Source organism: Camelus dromedarius, chromosome 12, assembly GCF_036321535.1.
Source record: "Camelus dromedarius isolate mCamDro1 chromosome 12, mCamDro1.pat, whole genome shotgun sequence".
NCBI lineage: Eukaryota > Metazoa > Chordata > Mammalia > Artiodactyla > Camelidae > Camelus > Camelus dromedarius.
In genome coordinates this window covers 3364600-3383389 of record NC_087447.1, presented here as the reverse complement: position 1 = coordinate 3383389, position 18790 = coordinate 3364600, and the positions used below count along the sequence as shown (strand labels likewise).

The 18790-nt window shown below is 59.4% G+C and overlaps 1 protein-coding gene across 1 annotated transcript in view; it reads left to right on the top strand.

The window, feature by feature from the left end:
* Positions 1-18572, top strand: part of ANO1 (anoctamin 1) — a 133107-nt gene extending 114535 nt beyond the window's left edge. Inside the window, exons 22-28 of the mRNA XM_064492026.1 lie at positions 821-921; positions 1533-1678; positions 4042-4194; positions 10159-10211; positions 10837-11021; positions 15126-15231; positions 16843-18572. Of these exons, the coding sequence (XP_064348096.1) occupies positions 821-921; positions 1533-1678; positions 4042-4194; positions 10159-10211; positions 10837-11021; positions 15126-15231; positions 16843-17085 (987 nt within the window). The 3' untranslated portion in view covers positions 17086-18572. The remainder of the gene's footprint in view (positions 1-820; positions 922-1532; positions 1679-4041; positions 4195-10158; positions 10212-10836; positions 11022-15125; positions 15232-16842) is intronic.
* Positions 18573-18790: the final 218 nt, after the last annotated feature.

Below are 18790 nucleotides of genomic sequence, written 5' to 3'. Positions count from 1 at the left end.
TATATAGATGACACCCTGTTGAGCTCTATTAAAGAGAAGTTGGGGAAATGCCTTTGTGAAATAGAATAAAGCAAAGGACATCATTTTTTGTAATGAAATGATGGCTCTCCTAAGTGAATTCTTCGGTAACAGTATGTAAAACTTTGATCAGGACCCACAGAGGGGTCAGCTGCACCCCAGGAGTTCACCCCGTGTCCCTTGAGTTTCCTTCACTCAGACGAGTTAAGCTTCTGCCTGTCTGCCCGGCCTGAGGCAGTACCGGCCCTTAGGCTGTATGGAGCCTGGTTCCAGCCTGTGGGGCCCGGCATATTAGCTTCCCGGGGTGGCTGTAACGAAATACCGCAGACCAGCTGGTTTAAAACAATAGGAATTTATTCATGTACGGTTCTGGAGGTCAGAAGTCCAAAACCAAGGTGGCAGAAGGCCTCCAACATTCTAGGGCGCCTCTCCCAGCTCTGGTGGCCACTGGCAGTCCCTGGCGTCCCCGTGCTGAGAGATGTCTCTCTCCAGCCTCTGCCTGAGTCTTCCCGCGGCCTCCTCCCCCGTGAGCCTGTGCGTCTTCTCTTCTCACGAGGACACCAGTCACTGGGTTAGGGCCCACCCAGCCCCAGGACCTCACCTTGGTCACATCTGCAAAGACCGTATTTCCAAATAAGGTCCCCTTCTGGGGTTCCAGGGTTGGGACGTGGCCTGGTATTTGTGGGGGACAGCGCGAGGGCTGGCCTCCCTGCTCTGCTTGCTGGGATTGGGGCCATCTCTCCCGAGTCCACGGCGGGTGGGCGGCCAGGCCTGGCCGCTGAAGCCCTGCTCTCTGCTGCAGTGCGCGCCGGGTGGCTGCCTGATGGAGCTGTGCATCCAGCTGAGCATCATCATGCTGGGGAAGCAGCTCATCCAGAACAACCTGTTTGAGATCGGCATCCCGTGAGTAGCGCCCGGCCTCGGGTCCCAGAGGAGCGAGGGGGAGGCTGGGCCTCAGGGCACCTGGGCGGCCTGGGTGACAGGCGATGCGGGGCCTGTACCAGGATGGGGGCACCAGAAACAGGGAGGTGGTGAGGACAGCGGGGAAGATGGTGGTAGACAAGGAGAGGAGAGGGCCAGGATGACCCCCTGCCCCCAGCTGGCTGAGGATGTGGGGTACCAGTGGGTGCCCCCAAATCCATGTGCCTGCCCCCGTGGAGGGTAGATGGAGGGCCCGGGGGCTTGCTTCCTTACCTTGTGCCCTTTGTGAATCACGTCCCATTCCCTCCCCAAGGACGCCCCTCGAGTCCACTCGGACCCAGCCAGACCCCTGCACCTGCAGGGCCTCCCCAGGCTGATAGGTGGCAGTGACCTCCCTGCCCCTCGGTTCCCTCTGTTGCAAACTAAGTGATGATGCTTGACCCCTGCCCTGGGGGGCAGGACCAGGGAAATCATCACAAATGCACCAGTTCGGCCTTTAAACCCCGACGGCTCGAGAATTGCAAACCACAGCTCCCGAGCCCCCAGGCCCGCCTTCCCGGAGCCCTGACCCAGGGGACGCCGGGTTTCTCCAGGAAAATGAAGAAGTTCATCCGCTACCTGAGGCTGAAGCACCAGAGCCCCTCCGACCGGGACGAGTGCGTGAAGAGGAAGCAGCGGTACGAGGTGGATTACACACTGGAGCCCTTCGCTGGCCTCACCCCGGAGTACATGGAGATGAGTGAGTGGGGGGGGGGGCGCATCCTGACCTGCGAGCCCGGGTGGGACGGAACCAGGCCAGCTGGTGGCCTGGGGCTCCCTTCGGCCCCTGCCCAGAGAGGAACACACCCAGGATGGAGCCGAGTCACCTGCAGCCATGTCACTGGATGGGAGGATCCCCAGAGGTGGCCCGAGACTCCTGGGGTGGGGGAAGGGAGAGAGGGAAAAAGCCAGGTGTGGCCTGCACGGCAGCCACCTGGAGCCTCCCTGACCCCATCTTCTCCCTCTCCCTCCACACGGGCCACGCTGGCCTCCTGGCTTTTCACAGACACACAGAGCTCACGCCTGCCACAGGGCCTTTGCACTAGCTGTGGCCTGCCTGGAATGCTCTCCCCCAGTACCTGCATCACTCACTCCCTTTCTCCAGGGCTGTGCTCAGAATGTCCCCTAGCAGTGGGGTCTTCCCAAATGCAGTGTTTAAAGAGGGCAGCCCCCCCCTTTATATTTCTCATCACAGCTGACATCTTTAGTACACATCACTCCTTCATTCCTTCTCCGTCTGTCTCACCGGTAGAATTGAAGCTCTATGAAAGCGGACCTTTGGGGTTTTTTTCCTCTTTACTGCCATATTCGCTGCACCTAGAACAGGTCTGGGCATGCAGTGGGTGCTCAGTATGTGTTCACTGAGTGAATGGATGACTGACGGCAGTCAGAAAGTCTCATGCAGAGGGATCCCGGAGTGTAGTGCCCCCGACCATGGACAGCTTATCTGGAATGCTGGTTCCCGGGCCCATCCCTGATCTATGTGGGGTAAGACCCAGGTCTCTGCATTTCTAACAGGCACCTGGGCAAACGAGCCAGCCAAGGACTGCTCTGCGGGGTGAGGTGGGCAGGGGCAGGGTGACCTTGGGTGGCAGGAGCCGTTCTGTTTAACTGCATTGCAGGCGCTTCCCTGCACACCCTTGCTGGCAGAGTTGGTCCCAAGAAGTTGCTCCCGGCTTCCCCAACGGGGAAGGAAATGACTCCGGGACTGAAAACAAGAGACCGTGCTGTTCGGACAACGGCCTCTGTTTTCTCCTGGAATCAAATCTGGGCTGAACCAGAGGCGGGCGGGCAGCTCCCTGCCCTGTGGGCCCCGGGAGGCCGGCCGCTCCCCACTGGCTCACACTCAGCATGGGTCTGGGAGGAGGGTCTCCGCTGCCTGCCACCTGACCCTGTGGGAGGCTGGACACCAAGAAAAGCAGCCTATGATGGGCTAAGAGACCGCGGTGGTTTGTTTCTCCAGATTTCAATTTTTAATGGTAGCTGGAAAGACATGGTCCTCTGGGGTCTGGTGAAATGAAATTCTTGGGACAGGCTCCTCCTGCCCACCCAGGGAGTGGCCCACCCCGTGCCTGCCCCACATCCCAGCACATGGGGCACACTGTCCTCCTCCAGGCCGACTCCGGTGGGGCACCCGGAGTGCACAGATGGATAGATGGACGAAAGGGCCCAGCTGGGAATGACCTACCCCCGCCCCCACCCCACCTGCGTCTCCAGCTGCCCTCCCTGTCCGTGCGGGAGGTGGCAGTATCACTCAGAAGCCAGGATCCCACAGCCCTGGGACTCAGCAGCCCCCTGGCCCACACGCCAAGCTTATCCAATGGCCTCCATCACCTCCAGGCCAGTGTCTGCAGGAGCATCCCGCGCGGAGCCGCCGTTGGGTGCGCAGGAGGCCAGCGACGTGGCCCAGGGATGAGGGCTCACACGGAGCCCCCGCCCGCCACACTAACAATGGTCACACTCAGCCCGCCAGGCACGGGGTGACATTCTGCCGGCTTCCTTGTTTACCGCCTGGCAGCGAGCACCCTTGGACGGGGCCCGGCTGTGCAGTTCCCAGACCTGCTTCCCCCACTCGCTTCCGTTCAGCAACCTTTCCCTGACCTCCTGGGGAGCCAGCCCTGCGCTGGCTGCAGCGTCTGAGGTCCAAGTGTGGGGATGTGAGGCCGACAGACAAAATTGTCCAGGACAGTGGACTGTGGGCCCTGCCCAGCTCCCTGAGGCCCGATGGAAGGGGACACTGGGTGCTGCTGGAGAGGCATTTGTGCCCCCAGCCCCCCAGGCCCCAGGAAGCACTATGCTAGGGCCCCTTCCCAGCCCGGACACGGGGTGACTGAGGCTGGACCCTCGTGCTCACAGGCACCCTTCTCCTGCGTTACTGGTGATCTTATCAGACCAGACGAATGAGTGAGTACACGTCTGTTATTCAGGAGTCGACACTGAGGTCCAGAGCAAGACTTGGACTCCCCCCACAGTCCGCCCAGGGAGGCAGGGCACCAACTGGCGGGGTCCCGCTGGCCTGGAGCAGGGGCCACGCGTGCTGACCGCCCCCTCCTCTGTCTGCAGTCATCCAGTTCGGCTTTGTCACCCTGTTCGTGGCATCCTTTCCGCTGGCCCCACTGTTTGCACTGCTGAACAACATCATTGAGATCCGCCTGGATGCCAAAAAGTTCGTCACTGAGCTCCGGAGGCCGGTGGCCGTCAGAGCCAAGGACATCGGTGAGTGACCCCACACTGGGGTCTGAGAACGTACTGGTCTGGGGGATGGAGGCTGCACCTGGGGAGACAGAGGCTGAGCTGGCAAAGCAGGGTCATGGGCTCCTCACTGCACCTGCCCTGGGCGGGGGACTCAGAGACCCAGGCTGGGGTGATGCAGGGCCTCTGGCCTCCTCTGCACCCCGCCCCGACCTCCTAACTCCTCAGATATGCTGGCCGTGGTGAATGTCTGGGAAAGAGCTGGTGTCTCGGATATGTGACTTTGTCCCCCTCCAGGAAGTCAACGAGACGCATTTCCTCTCAGATGGTCCTCAACACCGCCTCCCCACCCCGGACATTCGCATGGCCCCAGAGCACAGAGCCACACCCACGGGGAAGCTAATATTAGCTACTTATTAGCAAGTGCCTCCCTACAGAGTGTGTCATTTAGTCATTTAATGCTCACAGAAAAGAAAGGGAAGGAGGGAGCCCTTCCGCTGATGAAGGAAGAGCATCGTATACTTGCCCATCGGCTCAGAGCTAAGAGCAACCCAGGCCTTTTACCCCGAGTCACTAAGGGGCTCCTCATCCGTGTGGAGGAGGGGCGGGGGGGGTACGTGTCACGTCGGCACAAGGAATAGCTGTCTTAAGAGTCAAAGGCGTCAGAGATGGAGTGGGCTTCCTTGTGGAGTGGTGAGCTCCCTGTCAGCTGAGGCATGTAAGCAGATGTGGGTTCCCATCTGTCCAGGAATGGGGAGATCGAGTGGGCATAGCTCAGAGCCCCGCCAGCAAGGACGGTGCCCTTCTCATCTTAAAGAGAATCAACTCAAACCAGGACCTAATTTTCAGGGTGAAAACAAAGAAGTCTTTATTGGAATTCTATCTTGAAATGAGAGGGAAAACTGCAAAAATACATTCATTTTATCTCCTACTTGACACGGTTTTAGTCAGAAGCGCACCTGCGCTGGTTCTCTGCTGGTTCTTGGAATAACCGACGGCTGGATTGCGTGTTGGGAATGCTGTCATTTCACCGAAATAAGGTTTGCAGATGAGGTTTGCACACCAGCCTATGCGACGTCTCTGGGTCGGGCTTTCGTAGCCCAGACATAATTTGGCAAAAATGCAGGGGCTTCATCGCCCCTTCCAAGAGCTTCTCCAGTCCTTGGCTTTGGGTCGCCCTCCCTGAAAGTGGCCCTCAGGCCATCGCACCGCCGTCGATGTTAGTGGCCCGGCCCCGACCGGAGACTCCTCGGCCCCTGCTCACCTGCGGCGCGGCCCCCACCCACCGCCCGTGCCAGACCTGCTGATTCCCCCCAGCCGCCCCCCAGAAGCCTGGAATCCTGCTTTGCCTGGTGCCGTCTCTCAGGCTGAACGGGACACTGTGGTTTTCACAGCTCAGACGTGGTCAGAGACTGGCGATTTCTCCCGGTTCACGTTTGTGCTGTGGCGTCCGCAGGGAGACCTGCGAGGCCCGGGCTCTGAGGAAGTCTGAGAACCCTTGGTGTTCCAGGGGGAGGGACTCTGAGCCCGGTTCCAATACAGAGGGACTCTGTCTCCCTCCTTTTTGGGCGACCCAGACAATCATTTAAAGTCAGCCAACAGACCCTCCCCTACCAGGCTTAATGATTTTAACGGCCCCTGAACTCCCTGGCCCTCTGAAGTCCCTTCTGGCTCCCAGGGTCCCCGATTCTGCCTCGTCTGTGGCCCTGGAGCACGCCCTTGCCCCTCACACCACACCCCCAAATAGCCAGGAGGGCCGCGGCCACAGGGCAGGGGGTCGGGGGACACCCGTCCAAGGCAGTGGGCTTGCTGCAGTGCTGGCCCGAGCCCGGCTCACCCTGCCTTGAAGGCCCAGAGGATAATGTGCTGGTCTCTGTGGACTAAGAGGCCATGTGCTCGAGTCTTAGAGCAGGCTTCTCACCGAAAGGCAGAGTTTCTCATGCTTTTTTTCATTTCACACTTGAAAACCTAAGAGCTGTTTTTCGCCCGTGGGCCTCCAAACACTGGCCGTCCGCTGACTGCGGCCACCAGCCTGTATTTGCAAATCCCCCTGGAGATCCAGGGGAGGTGGCACCGGGGCTGTCGGAAGCACGCCACACCCTGCTCCGTGTCTGGCACTGAACTTTCTCTGGGGCTTTCTACTGTCAGGTCCTCCCCAGGAACCTTGCGAGGCAGCTGACACAAACCCTTGGTCCCACTTTCCAGATGGGGAGATGGAGGCCAGGTGGTTGGCAGGGCGGAGCTGGAACCCGAGAACTCAAGCCCTCGGCCCCTCCTGGAGCCGCCACCCCTCCGGACACACCTTGGTGAGGTGCACGCCTCAGGCCTCGATGGGGTGGACGGGGCAGCCCGCCAGGCACTGCCTGGACAGCCCTCGGGAGTTCTGAGCCCGCGCCCAGTGGCCGTGAAGAGGAGAGCGTGGCCTCCCACCTCTTGCTCCTTACAAAGGCCCAATTCTCAGGCACCCAGAGGCCCTGGGCGAGTCCACAGCGGCCAGTGTTTGCTTTGGCATCTTGTGCTTGGCAGAGCCGGGGCTGTGCCCAGCAGCGGCACCCTAAAACCTGCAGACACCCTGGGGCGGAAGGGAGCATCAGGATGCCCCCGGCCCTCCCAGGCCCCGGTGGGCGGTGCCACTCCCACCACGAGCCAGGCCTGGACCGCGGCCCCGGGTCTCTGCCCTCGGCACCTCATTTCTCCCAGCTCTCACGGATCAGCAGCTCCCTTCCTGGTTCCTGCCTGCCTGGTTGGTGGAGCGTAATCTGCCCTTCTCTCCCGGGTCTGTTTACAGGCTCCTCCGCTGTAACCTTTCCTTGAAGAGGCCTTTGTATTCCTCCGGTGATCCGTGCGGGGCCCTGAAGGGACAGAGGGCCCCAGTGGCCCCCATGACCTGCACCCAAGGGGCCATGGGCGTCTGGAGGAGGCTCTGCCACAGAGCCCAGGTGTCTTGACTGCCCTGCTGGGTCCCAGAGAGGGAGGCATGGCGCGTCCCTGCAGGGACCCAGCCCCGGGCATGCATGGGGACCTGCACCAGCGTCCCAGCCCTGACCGCCGACCCCAGACCCACATGCCTGCTGCCCTCGGGCTCCATCTTCAGAACCTTCGGGCGGGAAGCTGTGCCTGCGTCCAGCTCCTGGGCACTGCGGGTGGGCAGGCAACATGGATTCCTCCCTGTCATGTTCTTGGAAACAGGGCTGTGCATCCCCTGGAGTGGCAGCAATGCCTTGGAGAAGAGGGCAGGTGGAAACGGGGCAGCTCCCCTGTGAGACTTTTGTAAAGGGAGCCCCAAGACCTTTCCCAAAGAGCGTCAGCCCCTGGGACCTATGGGTCATCAGAGAAGCGATTCTCATCCTGGAGTGTGCATCGAAACAACTCAGAGGGTCAGGAATCCGAGAGAGGCTGACCCCGTGGGCCAGGGGCTGGCATCCTGGTTTTGCATTTTTTAAACAGGACCCCATGATTCTGGTGTGGGGATCACACAGAGGACCATTGCAGGTCCTGTAAGGCTCAGTTCTGGGCTGCGGAAAGCGCTCACTGGCCCCCCTGGTCTCCCACCTCCCTGACATCCCAGTTTCCTGTTGTCATCTCTCTCGGCGCGTTGGGCCAGTCACCTGGGCCGGACACAGACCCATTTCCTCCTGCAGAGCTCAGGGGCCGTTTCCCGAGGGAGCCCCCTGCCCAGAGACCTCCACTTACCCGGCTCACCGGGACCGAGCACCCCCACTGGGAGTTCTCTACCTCAGACCCCGCGGGGCCGGGCGGGGCTGCACGCGTGAGCGGACTGTGCGCACACACGAGGGGTGCTTGTTCCCAGTTCCCGTCAAACACCCAGCCCTCCCGGGGTTTTTGTCTCCCCTCTTGAGCATGGGTCTGGGTTCAGATAAATGTTTCTCTAAGCGACACAAGCAAGTTGCTTAGGTGTAGAGCAGAACTTCAGGGCAGTGTGGCCTGAAGGGGGCGCCACTGCTGGCCACAGCCGGCTGTTGTCATGGAGACTGCCAGCCTGCTGCTGACCAGAAGAGGCCCTTTCAGAAGCAGCAAGTCTAGATTTTTAAAAATACAGCATCCCTGGGAGGGTGTAGCTCAGTGGTAGAGCCCATGCTTAGCATGCACGAGCTCGTAGTTTTAATCCCCAGTCCCTCCCTTAAAAAAACAACATCATCCCGAGCTGTAAACATCAATCAACATTTTTTAAGCAGCAGGCAAGCTCAGTGAAATCTATGTGCCTGAATGTGGCCCAAGGGCCTCCATTTTGCAACCTCCGCTCAGCATGAAGAGTCTGGATGGAAGTGCTTTGCACACTCATGCAGTCACTCAACAAACACCCAGCAGCGCCCCCGCCCCACGTGCTAGTCTCTGTGCTGGGTCCAGGAGAGATGCAAGGATGGGCAGTTCACAGCCTCTCCAGGAGCTCGGAGTCTGCAGAAGGGCTCCCAGCCGCCGAGACGCCCAGCTGTGGGAGCAGGTGGAGCCTGTGCCGCGTTGATTGCCTGGGGATGTGTTCCTTGATGAGCCACACGTCCCGCTGACTTGCACCCGTGTGCTTTCTTCAGGGGAGATGGGCAGGGTGGGTGCATCTGGCGCCCTGAGGCATGCAGGCCCCGTGACCGCCCTGCCTCAGTTCCAGCCCAGAAGTGAGTTGGGAACCGCTGCTCTCGTGGGAGGCCCCAGCGGAGCCACAGCGAACTTCCCGCCTTGGGTTGGGTTTCAGCCCGCATGGGCGCGAGGGCTGCTGACGGCAGGGAGGCGAGCCCCACCTCTGCACGGCCCGGCAGACCTGGTCTGCAGTGGGCATCCTAAATGCTTGTTCTCACAGAATGGTCCCCGGCCAGGGCTGGGGAACCCTGCCTCACAGTTGACCTTGGGTGCTGGGTCAGTGGTCCAGCTTCTGGGCCACACGGGCCTGGACTCCTGCTGTCTTGGCAGGCTGCCTACATGTACCCCCAAACAGGTGCTCCCTGCAAGGGCAGGACCCCCAGTGCGCAGCCCTCCACGCCCTGGGTAGGGAGCCCCACCGTGCTACAGTCTTCCTAATGACCAGCTTTTGTCCCCTCCTACCCCTCTGAGAAGCACAGTTGTCACCATCACAGATCTGGCTTTAAGCCGAGAGAGAGAGTGCCTGGGACAGGGTTTCCAGCCCCCAATCTGTGGTGATTTGCCTGGCCTGATAGGACACCGCCAGGGTGTGGGCAGGAGGTGGGCATGGGTGCTGGACCCCTTTCCAGGGTTCACAGGACTGAGCCCAGATGGCAGAGCCCACAGCTAAAGTACTTCCTTCCTGGGCCCTGCTGGGATGGGGGCCGGTGGAGCATCCTTGCTGGCGTTTCCCCAGGTCCCGTGTGTCAGCCTTCTGTTCACCTGTGATTAGGCTCAGTGCTGCACTTGGGGTGATGGAAACAAGGGGGCATCTGGATAGAAAATGGCCTGCACCTCACTGCTGTCTGGTCGTTATGCCCAGGACGCAGTCCTGGCCAGGAGCCCTGGCCTTGCTTCTGGACCCTGGCCCTGCATCTGGCCGGTCCCTAAATAGAATTTTCCTAGCACGAGAGCTACGTGAAAATCCTAGGACACCAAACCTCGTGGGTTCCATCTCCAGGCAGTGCCCGTGGGCCCTTTGGGGCAGGAACTTCACCCAAGTTGAACCTTCCTCTCTCTAGAAAAGAGCCCTGCTAAGCCGATCAGTGGTTCACACGGGTTTGCAGCAGGTTGCTCAGAACCAGTAGAGACCAGGTATTTTTAAGCATCTCTTTTGAAAACCACAGTTTGCTTACTAACAGCTGATGCCGGTATAAGCCGTGGGCTCTGTGGTCAGCCAGGCTCCGCCGGGGTCCTCCCTGGACGATTTCTCTTTACTGCGTGTCTGATCCCCACCCCACCCCAGAAAAGGGCCAAACCAGCCCCTGGAAAGGCCGAGTCGCTGCCTGCCAGCCAGCATGACTGAGAGTCAGGGCAAGAGGCTCTTTAAACCTGTGCTTCTCCCCCGCCCCCCAGGGATCTGGTACAACATCCTCAGAGGCGTCGGGAAGCTTGCGGTCATTATCAACGTAAGTGATGTCCCTGAGCTGCCCTGGGGCCGGGCGCCCCTTCCAGGGGCTGGTCTCAGCCTCCAGTGCAGTCCCGGACTGGTGGGAGTGTCTGTTCAGAAGTGTCCCTTGGTCGTATGGAGGGGGCGGGGCGAGCTCTCTGGGAATAACAAAATTTCCTCCACCTTTCTCTGCAGAGTCCTCCCCCGAGCCCACCTTGGCCCCTAAGTCCGCTGTCTCCCCAGACAGAGAGAAGGAGAGGGGCGGACAGAGATAGGGAGGGCGGGAGAGAGACACCCAGACACAGAGACAAGGAGCGGCACTCAGACAAACAGACAGAGACTCCTTTTTGGGTGTTCCTTTTTTTAAAGAAAAGTTAGTTTTCCCCCTTTATCAGAATTCCCCAAGCCTTCTCACTCAGGGGCGCCCTATTCCCAGCCCCCAGGCCCTCTTCTTGGGGTGCCGGAGAGGCTGACAGGAGTTCCCCCAACCGTTCGTTTGTTCACATAATGTGCCAAGGCCACGTGGTCACGTTTGCCAACTCGGGTCACACGGCCAGGCCCCAGGGCCAGTGCCACCCTGGCTCAGGTGGGGCACCTCCCCCGCCCAGCAGGGGGTCCGCACTCACCCAGCGCTCCCCGCCCAGGCGTTCGTGATCTCCTTCACGTCCGACTTCATCCCCCGCCTGGTGTACCTGTACATGTACAGCGAGAACGGGACCATGCACGGCTTCGTCAACCACACACTCTCCTCCTTCAACGTCAGCGACTTCCAGAACGGCACAGCCCCCAGCGACCCCCTGGACCTGGGCTACGAGGTGCAGATCTGCAGGTACCGCTCTGGGCAGCCCTCTTTGAAGAGCCACATTCGGTGGCCTTCTGGGAAAACTCCTGTTCAAGCCAGGATTCCTAAGGGCAAGTCACAGAACAGCTCAATGTTGCTTCAAAAAGAAAAAAAAAAAAAAAAAGATCCCTGGGGTGGGGGTAGGGGATGATTTATTAGTTCCTTTAACTAAGAAGTTTGGAATAGCTTCAGGCATGGCTGGATCCAGGGGCTGCCGTTTGCCCTCTGGCCCCATTCTGACACTGCCTCCCAACTTTGCATTCCTCCATGTCGGCATCATTTTCTGGCAGGTGGAAAGGAGCCCCCAGCAGTCTTCTCTACTCAGCAGTCTCAGTGGGAAGAATTTCTCTTTCCCACTAGTCAGTAGAAGTCCCAGGATTGAGTCTCACTGACCTGTCTTGAGTCACAGGCCCATCCCCAAACCACTGTTGCCAAAGTAGGGAAGGCTCTTATCGGCGAGGCCTGGGTCATGTGCGGGGGGTGGGGCCTTGGCCATAGAACTGGGGGCATCCCAAGGAAAACTGGGGTGCTGGGACTCAAAGAAGGAGTGATGGATGGTGGGCAGGCAAAAGCAACGGATATCGATAGCCAAACCTGAGGGGCCCCGTCAGCTGGCCAGACACTGCAGAGAGCACCCAGGAAAGATGGAGGTGGGGACGGGTGGGGGTGGGTGAGGGGCAGAGCCAGGCCTGGCCATACTCTGTACATTTTCCTTGTGCCAGCCTGGGTTAGGGGCTGGGGACCTGGGAGTGGGCCACATGACTCCTGCTCTCCAGAGGCCTCGTGCAGGGGCAACGGAAACACACAGATTCGTGTAAAGGGGAGGAAGTAGCTGGAAGCCCAGGTGAAGGGTGGCGGCAGTGGGGGGCACTCCAGGGGGAGGAGCACAGTGGGCAAAAGCAGAGAGGTGAGAATCGGGGTGTTTGTGGGAGGGAAACTTCAGCCTGTCCTGGAATGTAAAGGGGTGAGACTGGAGGGATGGGCAGGGGCGCAGCATCCGGGGTCAGGATGTGGAGGGCTGTCGTGTGATTGGCCACTGGCTTCGAGTTGAGGCTGAGAACAGGGAGTAAGAGCCGAGACAGTGTGACCTCAGCTGCCAGTCTGAACGGCCTCCACCCCCACTGAGACTCAGAGCGTGAAGGACCGCAGGGGCTGAGAGGCACATCACAGAGCCCACGCGATGGAGCTCGGCCCGTCCTGCGCAGGGCAGGTGTTTGCTCCGCGCCTGTTTACTCTTACTTTGCACATGGTTCTACTAAGCTTATCTATTGGTCTTCACACCCTTGACGTAGTAGCAGGGGGTGGAGGAGACTGTCAGGGGTCAGGGTCCTGCCAGCAGCAAGTAGTGGCCTGCAGCTGCAGCAGAAAAAACAGGCCCAAGAAATGGAAACACAGCACCACCCGGGGTCATCGGAGGCCTTGATTAAAGAGAAGTTACGAGATGTGCTTTGTGTTCTGGGTCAGAGCAGGGACCGCATCCACCCTGGGGCCCAGTCCAGCGGTGGAAAGGAATGAGCTGCAGCCAGGCCCGCCAGCTAGAGAGGGCAGGTGACACGCAAACACACAGCACAACACGCGGCCCGCTTTTCAGGGTCCCGTCCACCGCATGTTTCCGTGCACACGGATGTGGACACGTACATCACAGGAGCAGCCGGGGTGATCTGCTCCGATGGCCTGCGTGGTTCCCTTGGGGAGGATCAGCCTGGGGAGTGGGGGCTGAAGGGCTCTGGATCCTCCCTCCCTGTCCCCTGCAGGCACGGGCCCCCGAGAGCCCCGAACAGCCCTGAACTGCTGGCCTAAGAGCCACGTTTGTCAGCCAGCTTGCACTGCCCCGGCTTTGAACGTCCCACGCCAAGAACACGCTCAGGCCACCTGCTTAACTCAAAGTGAATTTCAGAGGAAGAATGATTTAGGGCAAAGAAGACGGGGGCAGGCAGTCATTTTATTAGAAATTCCCTCAGAAACGGTGTTGGGGTTTACAGGGCAGACGCTGGTTTTCAAGCCCCAGGAAGCAGCTCCCCGTCCGGGCATCAGTCAGGAGTCCGGCCAGGAGAAAGGGCCCCGTCCGTGTCCCCCGCAGAAGCTCTGCCCTGGAATGGGGCCTGGGGCACAGTCCCTGCTCAGTGAATGTCACTTGTTACTTTGCCTCCGTGGAGGTGAAGGCATGAGCCAGCCCGCTCTGCTCCCTGGGATTCTGGCTTTGGCCAGGCCCACCCCTCGGTTGGCCACAATCAAGTCTGTAGGTGCGGTGCACTCCATGCCACCACCAGCCGCACCTACACCAAGCCGCCTCCCAGGGGAGTTGGCTGCGGGAGGAGTAGTGCCCAGCCCAGCCTGGGGCAGCAGGTGTGGGAGAGGAGCTGGGAGCAGCACTGGCGTCACTGCTGGCTGTTACTAATTTCTGCACTAAAACAGGCATCTCTCACTGAATGCTCACAGCCAAGCCCAGAGAGAGCATTATTATCCTCCCCTGGGGAGCTGGCAGGCAGAGTACAAGCACTAAGCAAGGAAAACAATAAGATTGCCTCTGATCGAGGTCAGTGCAGACGGTGAGGGGTGGCATCTGGACACGTCTTGAAGTGGGCTTTGAGGGGTGCATAGGAGTTTTCCAGGTAACCCGAACACATGGCCCAGCATCCTGCTACAGCTGGCCTTGAGCACAGGAAGAAGTGGGAGGAACAAGTGTGTGTGGCTTCTGACCCTGGGAGAACAGGGGATGCCTGTTCCCGTCAGAGATCAGGTTGTGCAACTTCTGCGTGGCTCAGCACCTGGCACCAGAGTGTGTGCTCCCAGCCCGATCCTATCTCTGGGGTTGGCAGCTCGGCACTGAACAGGCCCGCAGAGACTCTTGTCTAGCTCCCGCAGACACAAAGCTCTGTGGGTGAGGGGCTGTCTGTGTCCCCCGCAGAAGCTCTGGCCTGGAGTGAGGCCTGGTGCACGGTCCCTGCTCAGTGAATGTCACTAAGTGAGGAAATGCCAGACCAAGGCCCAGAGAGGCCAAGCAATGGCACAGGGAAGCACAGCAGGCGGGAGCCAACGGTGGGTCGACAGCAGGCCTAGGCGTATGGAGCCAGCTGCCTCCTCTCCTGGTTTCCTGCACTGGGCCTCCACTTTTCAGTGACCAACAGGGCACTCCTGCAGCCCAGCACCTGGAAACCAGCCTAGTGTGGCTTTCTTGGACAGATTTGGGAAAGTTTTCCAACATTTCCTCCAAATTTAGCTTTGTTAAAACCAGGCGCCTCCAAATTCGGGGCATTCAGGGGGCCAGGTGGGGACAGGGCCCTGGCTTCTCACCCTCACCCCACCTCCACACCGAACAGCTCTGAGAAAAAGGCAGACCTACCGTACGAGAGGCGCACCCACTCCCTGAGGGCAGGGGGCAAGCTTATCTCAGCAGGAAGTCAGTGGGCAGCACTGCAAGTGATAAGGTGAGGGGCAGGCTGGTACTTAACTTACCCCGTGGAGATAAGGAGGTAGCAGCTGGGCAGCCGCGGGGACAGGGAGGGAGGTGCCCCCGGGGGCCGGGCCCATGGGGCAGGGCAGGCCTGGGCACAGTTGCCTGGTGCCCTGACCGCACCAGCTGTGTGTTTAACCTTGCACGTGGGCTTCTTTGAGGAAATGTTTCATTTTTTCCCAATAGCACCCCCTACAGAGCCGGGAGAGATGGGAGAAATGGTTTTCAAACAGGGTTCCACGGACCCCAGCCTGGAGTTTTGTGGACAATGAGGGTTGGGTTGAGGTTCCAGGCTTGGGGACCCCACCCCTCTTCAACCAGGGAGGCCCTGCTTGCTTTGTGTGACCTACTAGGGTTTCAGCTGGGACTTCTTTTTGGAAAAAGGACCCCGCTGCCTTCTACAGCTGGGAACCTCTGCGCCGGGCGGTCCCAGAGCCCCTCCCGCGCACCCGCAGCTGGGCTTAGGGGACGCCCGGTGGAGTCTGCGTTCCCCGCGAAGCTCCCTCGCCTGCCCGGCCCACGTGGGCGCCTTCCCCCAGGGAAGGCAGCTCTCCCGCAGGCATCCCGGGAGCCCCCCGGCCCAGCCAGACCCCAGTTCCTCTTGAAGACCCTCCCTGACCCCTGGCGGCCTTCGGCAGGTACAAAGATTACCGGGAGCCGCCGTGGTCGGAGCACAAGTACGACATCTCCAAGGACTTCTGGGCCGTGCTGGCCGCCCGGCTGGCCTTCGTCATTGTCTTCCAGGTGCGAGGTCCCTGTTGTTTCCGGGTTTAGGGATCGGGGCACTGAGGAGGTGCTCTGGGCCCAGAGCAGGGGCAGGAGGGCAGGAGCTGGCTGACGTCAGGGTCCAGAGGCTCGAGGACCTGCTCTGGACACCCTAGGGGCAGTGGAGGGGTGGGCTGGCGCCCAGGCCCTATGCAGAGACAGGTCCCAGAACCTCGTGAGTGAAAGGAGGGCAGGGGAGGGGCCGGACCAGTGCTGGCAGAAGGGTTTGGGCTCCTTGGCGTGGGGGGGCAGGTTTAGTTAAATATAAGTGGTGTTTATTGAAGGAGACACGGAGGGGGCCCTACCTTAGCCTCCCCTGTGTGTGGCAGAAGACAACCCCCAGTGGACAGGAGGGCAGTGGGGTCCCCGCTGACTCCAGCCCCCGCCAACAGCCAGGGAACTCGGCCCCCCCGGCCCCATCTCTGCGGAGGGGGGCGGGCGACCTCTGAGGCCGGAGCGATTCCCCGTGGACAGGACCCCAGACCGGGGAGCCGGCTGGTGCACACGGCGCTGAGGTCTCAGCCGGGCGGGAGCACCCTCAGCCGCCCGGGCCCTGCTGAGCCGGCCCTCCTGTGCCGCCCCTTAGCACCTGGAACCCTAAGAACTGGGTTCCAGCCGCAGCTGGCCCCATCGACACAGTGTGGCCTCAGGCAGGGCTTCCATCCCCCGAGGCGCCCCTGTCTCCCCTGCCAGCTTTCCACAACGCTCTGCAGGCTAACTGGCATCTGGGCCCCGTGCCCCAGAAACAAAGCCTGAGAGGGGGATTCTGGTGCCGGCGGGTTATTGAGGGGAGGCCCCGGGAGAGGGGCGGGAGCTCGGCAGGGAGGGGCTCTGGGCCGGAGCGAGCATCCCAGCACGCCTGTGGGCCCACCGGAGGCAGAGAGCGCCGGTCATTGGCTGCGGGCTGTCCAGGCCGGGAACAGGGAGACGGAGGGGCAGTTCCTTGGGCAGCTGTGCGCTTTGTGGCCACTGCTGGCTACCACAGGGGGCTGGGAGTGCCAACCAAGAAAGGCGGGGCCGGCCGGGGGATCAGCATCCTCCGTGACAAGGCAACTACCTCAGCCACACGTGCCAACAAGTGCTCACCAGACAGAAGCTGGAAAAACAGAAATTTCTGTTTTTCCGTATAAGCGGATTTATTTGCATCTTACACGCCAGAAATGGATCCAGGGAGGAGCCAGGCGTTCAGGGTGGTCCTGGGAGGCGTGCCAACGGCAGGAGCACCTGCAGAATTGGCAGTTTACGGGCTATTTGTATTTTAACCATTTTCCTTGAAGGCTTAATACGCATTACATTTGGTGATGTGTGGCCAATCAGATCATTGTTAAGCCTCCCAGTCAAGGGATTCAGAATCGCTTGGAGACTTTTCCTAGTTACTGAGCTCAGATTCCTTCGAGAAGGTCGGCCACCACCTGAAGGACCCCAGGGCTGGTTTCCTGTTTCATTTATACCTTCGGGGAAACTGAGGCCCGGGGGCTCCAGGGCATGGCTGAGGTCACAGGGCGCGGCGCTGCCAGGGGGCTGCAGGGGAGGTGGGAGCGTCTCCCGAGCCCTCTCCTTCCCACCCCGACTCGCTGGCTCTCCTTCCAGAACCTGGTCATGTTCATGAGCGACTTTGTGGACTGGGTCATCCCGGACATCCCGAAAGACATCAGCCAGCAGATCCACAAGGAGAAGGTCCTGATGGTGGAGCTGTTCATGAGGGAGGAGCAGGGGAAGCGGCAGCTGCTGGATACGTGGATGGACACAAGCCGCACGCCAGCCGGGCCGTGCGGCAATCACAGCCCCCCCGCCCGCCCGGACGGCCCTGACGGCCCGGGGGGCACCCCGTAGCAGCCGGCAGCCCTGGCCACACACACCCTCTCCCGGGGCAGGCGGCATCTTGCACCCACCTGGCCCGGTGGCTCCTGTGTTTGTTGCAAACCTGGAAGACCACCTTCTGATAGGACAACATTTTTCCATCTTTTCCTGTTTTTTTTTTCCCTTGTTTTTGCACAAAACCATTATGCAGGGAATTCTGTTATCTTTAGTATTCAAGGTTAATCAAAATGATCGCTGGGGACGGGGTGACACACAGTGCAGGCACTTTGCAGAAGCAATGCTCGAAGCCTGGGGTCTCCTTGGTGGTGGGAGGTGAGCAGTGACCCGACCCCCCCCCCCCCCCAGAAATCATCTTCTTTAATCCTTCTGATGCCTTAAGAGAGATGCAAGGTGGCACTCCAAGGCATTGGGCCAAAGCTGGTGGGATATTTGAGGGAGAACGGGGAAATGGATAAGGAATAAACGAGGTGGACACCAGTTCCAAAAGGCGTCACCTGCCCCTAGGTTGGAAAAGTGAGACTTTTTATCACCTTTTCCTTCCATGGGTGCAGAAACCGAGACACTGCTCAGAAAGAAGGGCTCCCTGGCTCCGTCCACTCAGAGGGCCTGGGAGCTTCAAACTTACTCTTGGAGACCTAGCGGGATGCTGGTGTCCTGAGTGAACAGTGACAGGCACCTCCGGGGACCCCATCGTCCGCCACACGCCTCCCCCAGCAGGAGGCGACAGGAAGCCGCGCGGTGAGCGATTCCGGCCTCTGAGGCTTTTCTCCCGGCGGCTTCAGGGTTTCAAGACATCTTAAGGCTTTGGGGAGACCTTTTGCAGCTTCAGAATATTTATTGGGTTTTTGTAATCAATTCTACGGTGGATTTGAGGGGGTTTTTTTTCTGTAGCTCAAAGGTGGAAGGCGTTTATTTTATTAGCTAACCAAATACCATTGAGAGGAATTTAAAATACGGTTACTACCAAAGATTTTTATTAATAAAGGCCTCTATTTTGATAATACCTCTTATATTTTTACTTACAGGAATGTTACTGTTGGACAATTATCATTTTAAAAGCTTGTAAAAAACACATCTCATAGGTGATAAGAATGATCTTATTTGCAGCCATTCTCCTAACCGACTGTCTGAAGTTTCTCAAGCACCCAGAGAACCGTGAAAGGAACGTCTCACCGAAGGGAGGGAAGGAAACACAAGTGTTTGTCGTGAACGTGTGGTTGGTGAGACACTGACCTTTCTGTAAGCTGCCAACTAGGAGGGACGTCCGCAGGTGTCGTAGACTTTCGTTTTGGGCTAAAATCATGCAATCTGATGCTTCTCTTTTTTCTTGTACAGTAAGGAGTTGGAAATGGGGGATTTTGTATATCAACACTGTACTCAAAATTAGGTGATGACCAGAAGATCCTTTTATGGAAACCGTTTTTTTAAAAAGAGAATGTACTCAAATCCACAGAGGACCGTGGCTGAACATTCATCTAAATAAATTTGTATACACAACACTTTCCTCTCAAACCCTGTCCGCGTGACTTTTGCCCGGGGAAGCTCGCGGGGCTGTCCCTAGAGCCCCGTGGCCAGAGCTGCAAATTCGGGAGGGACTCAGAGGTACCTGTGTCCTCAGTGCCAGACCCCTGACTTGTTCTAAAAGTTCCTGCAACTCCGTGTCTCTGCAAGTGTGTGCACGTGCGTACACGTGTGTGTGCGCGTGGCTGCGTGTGCA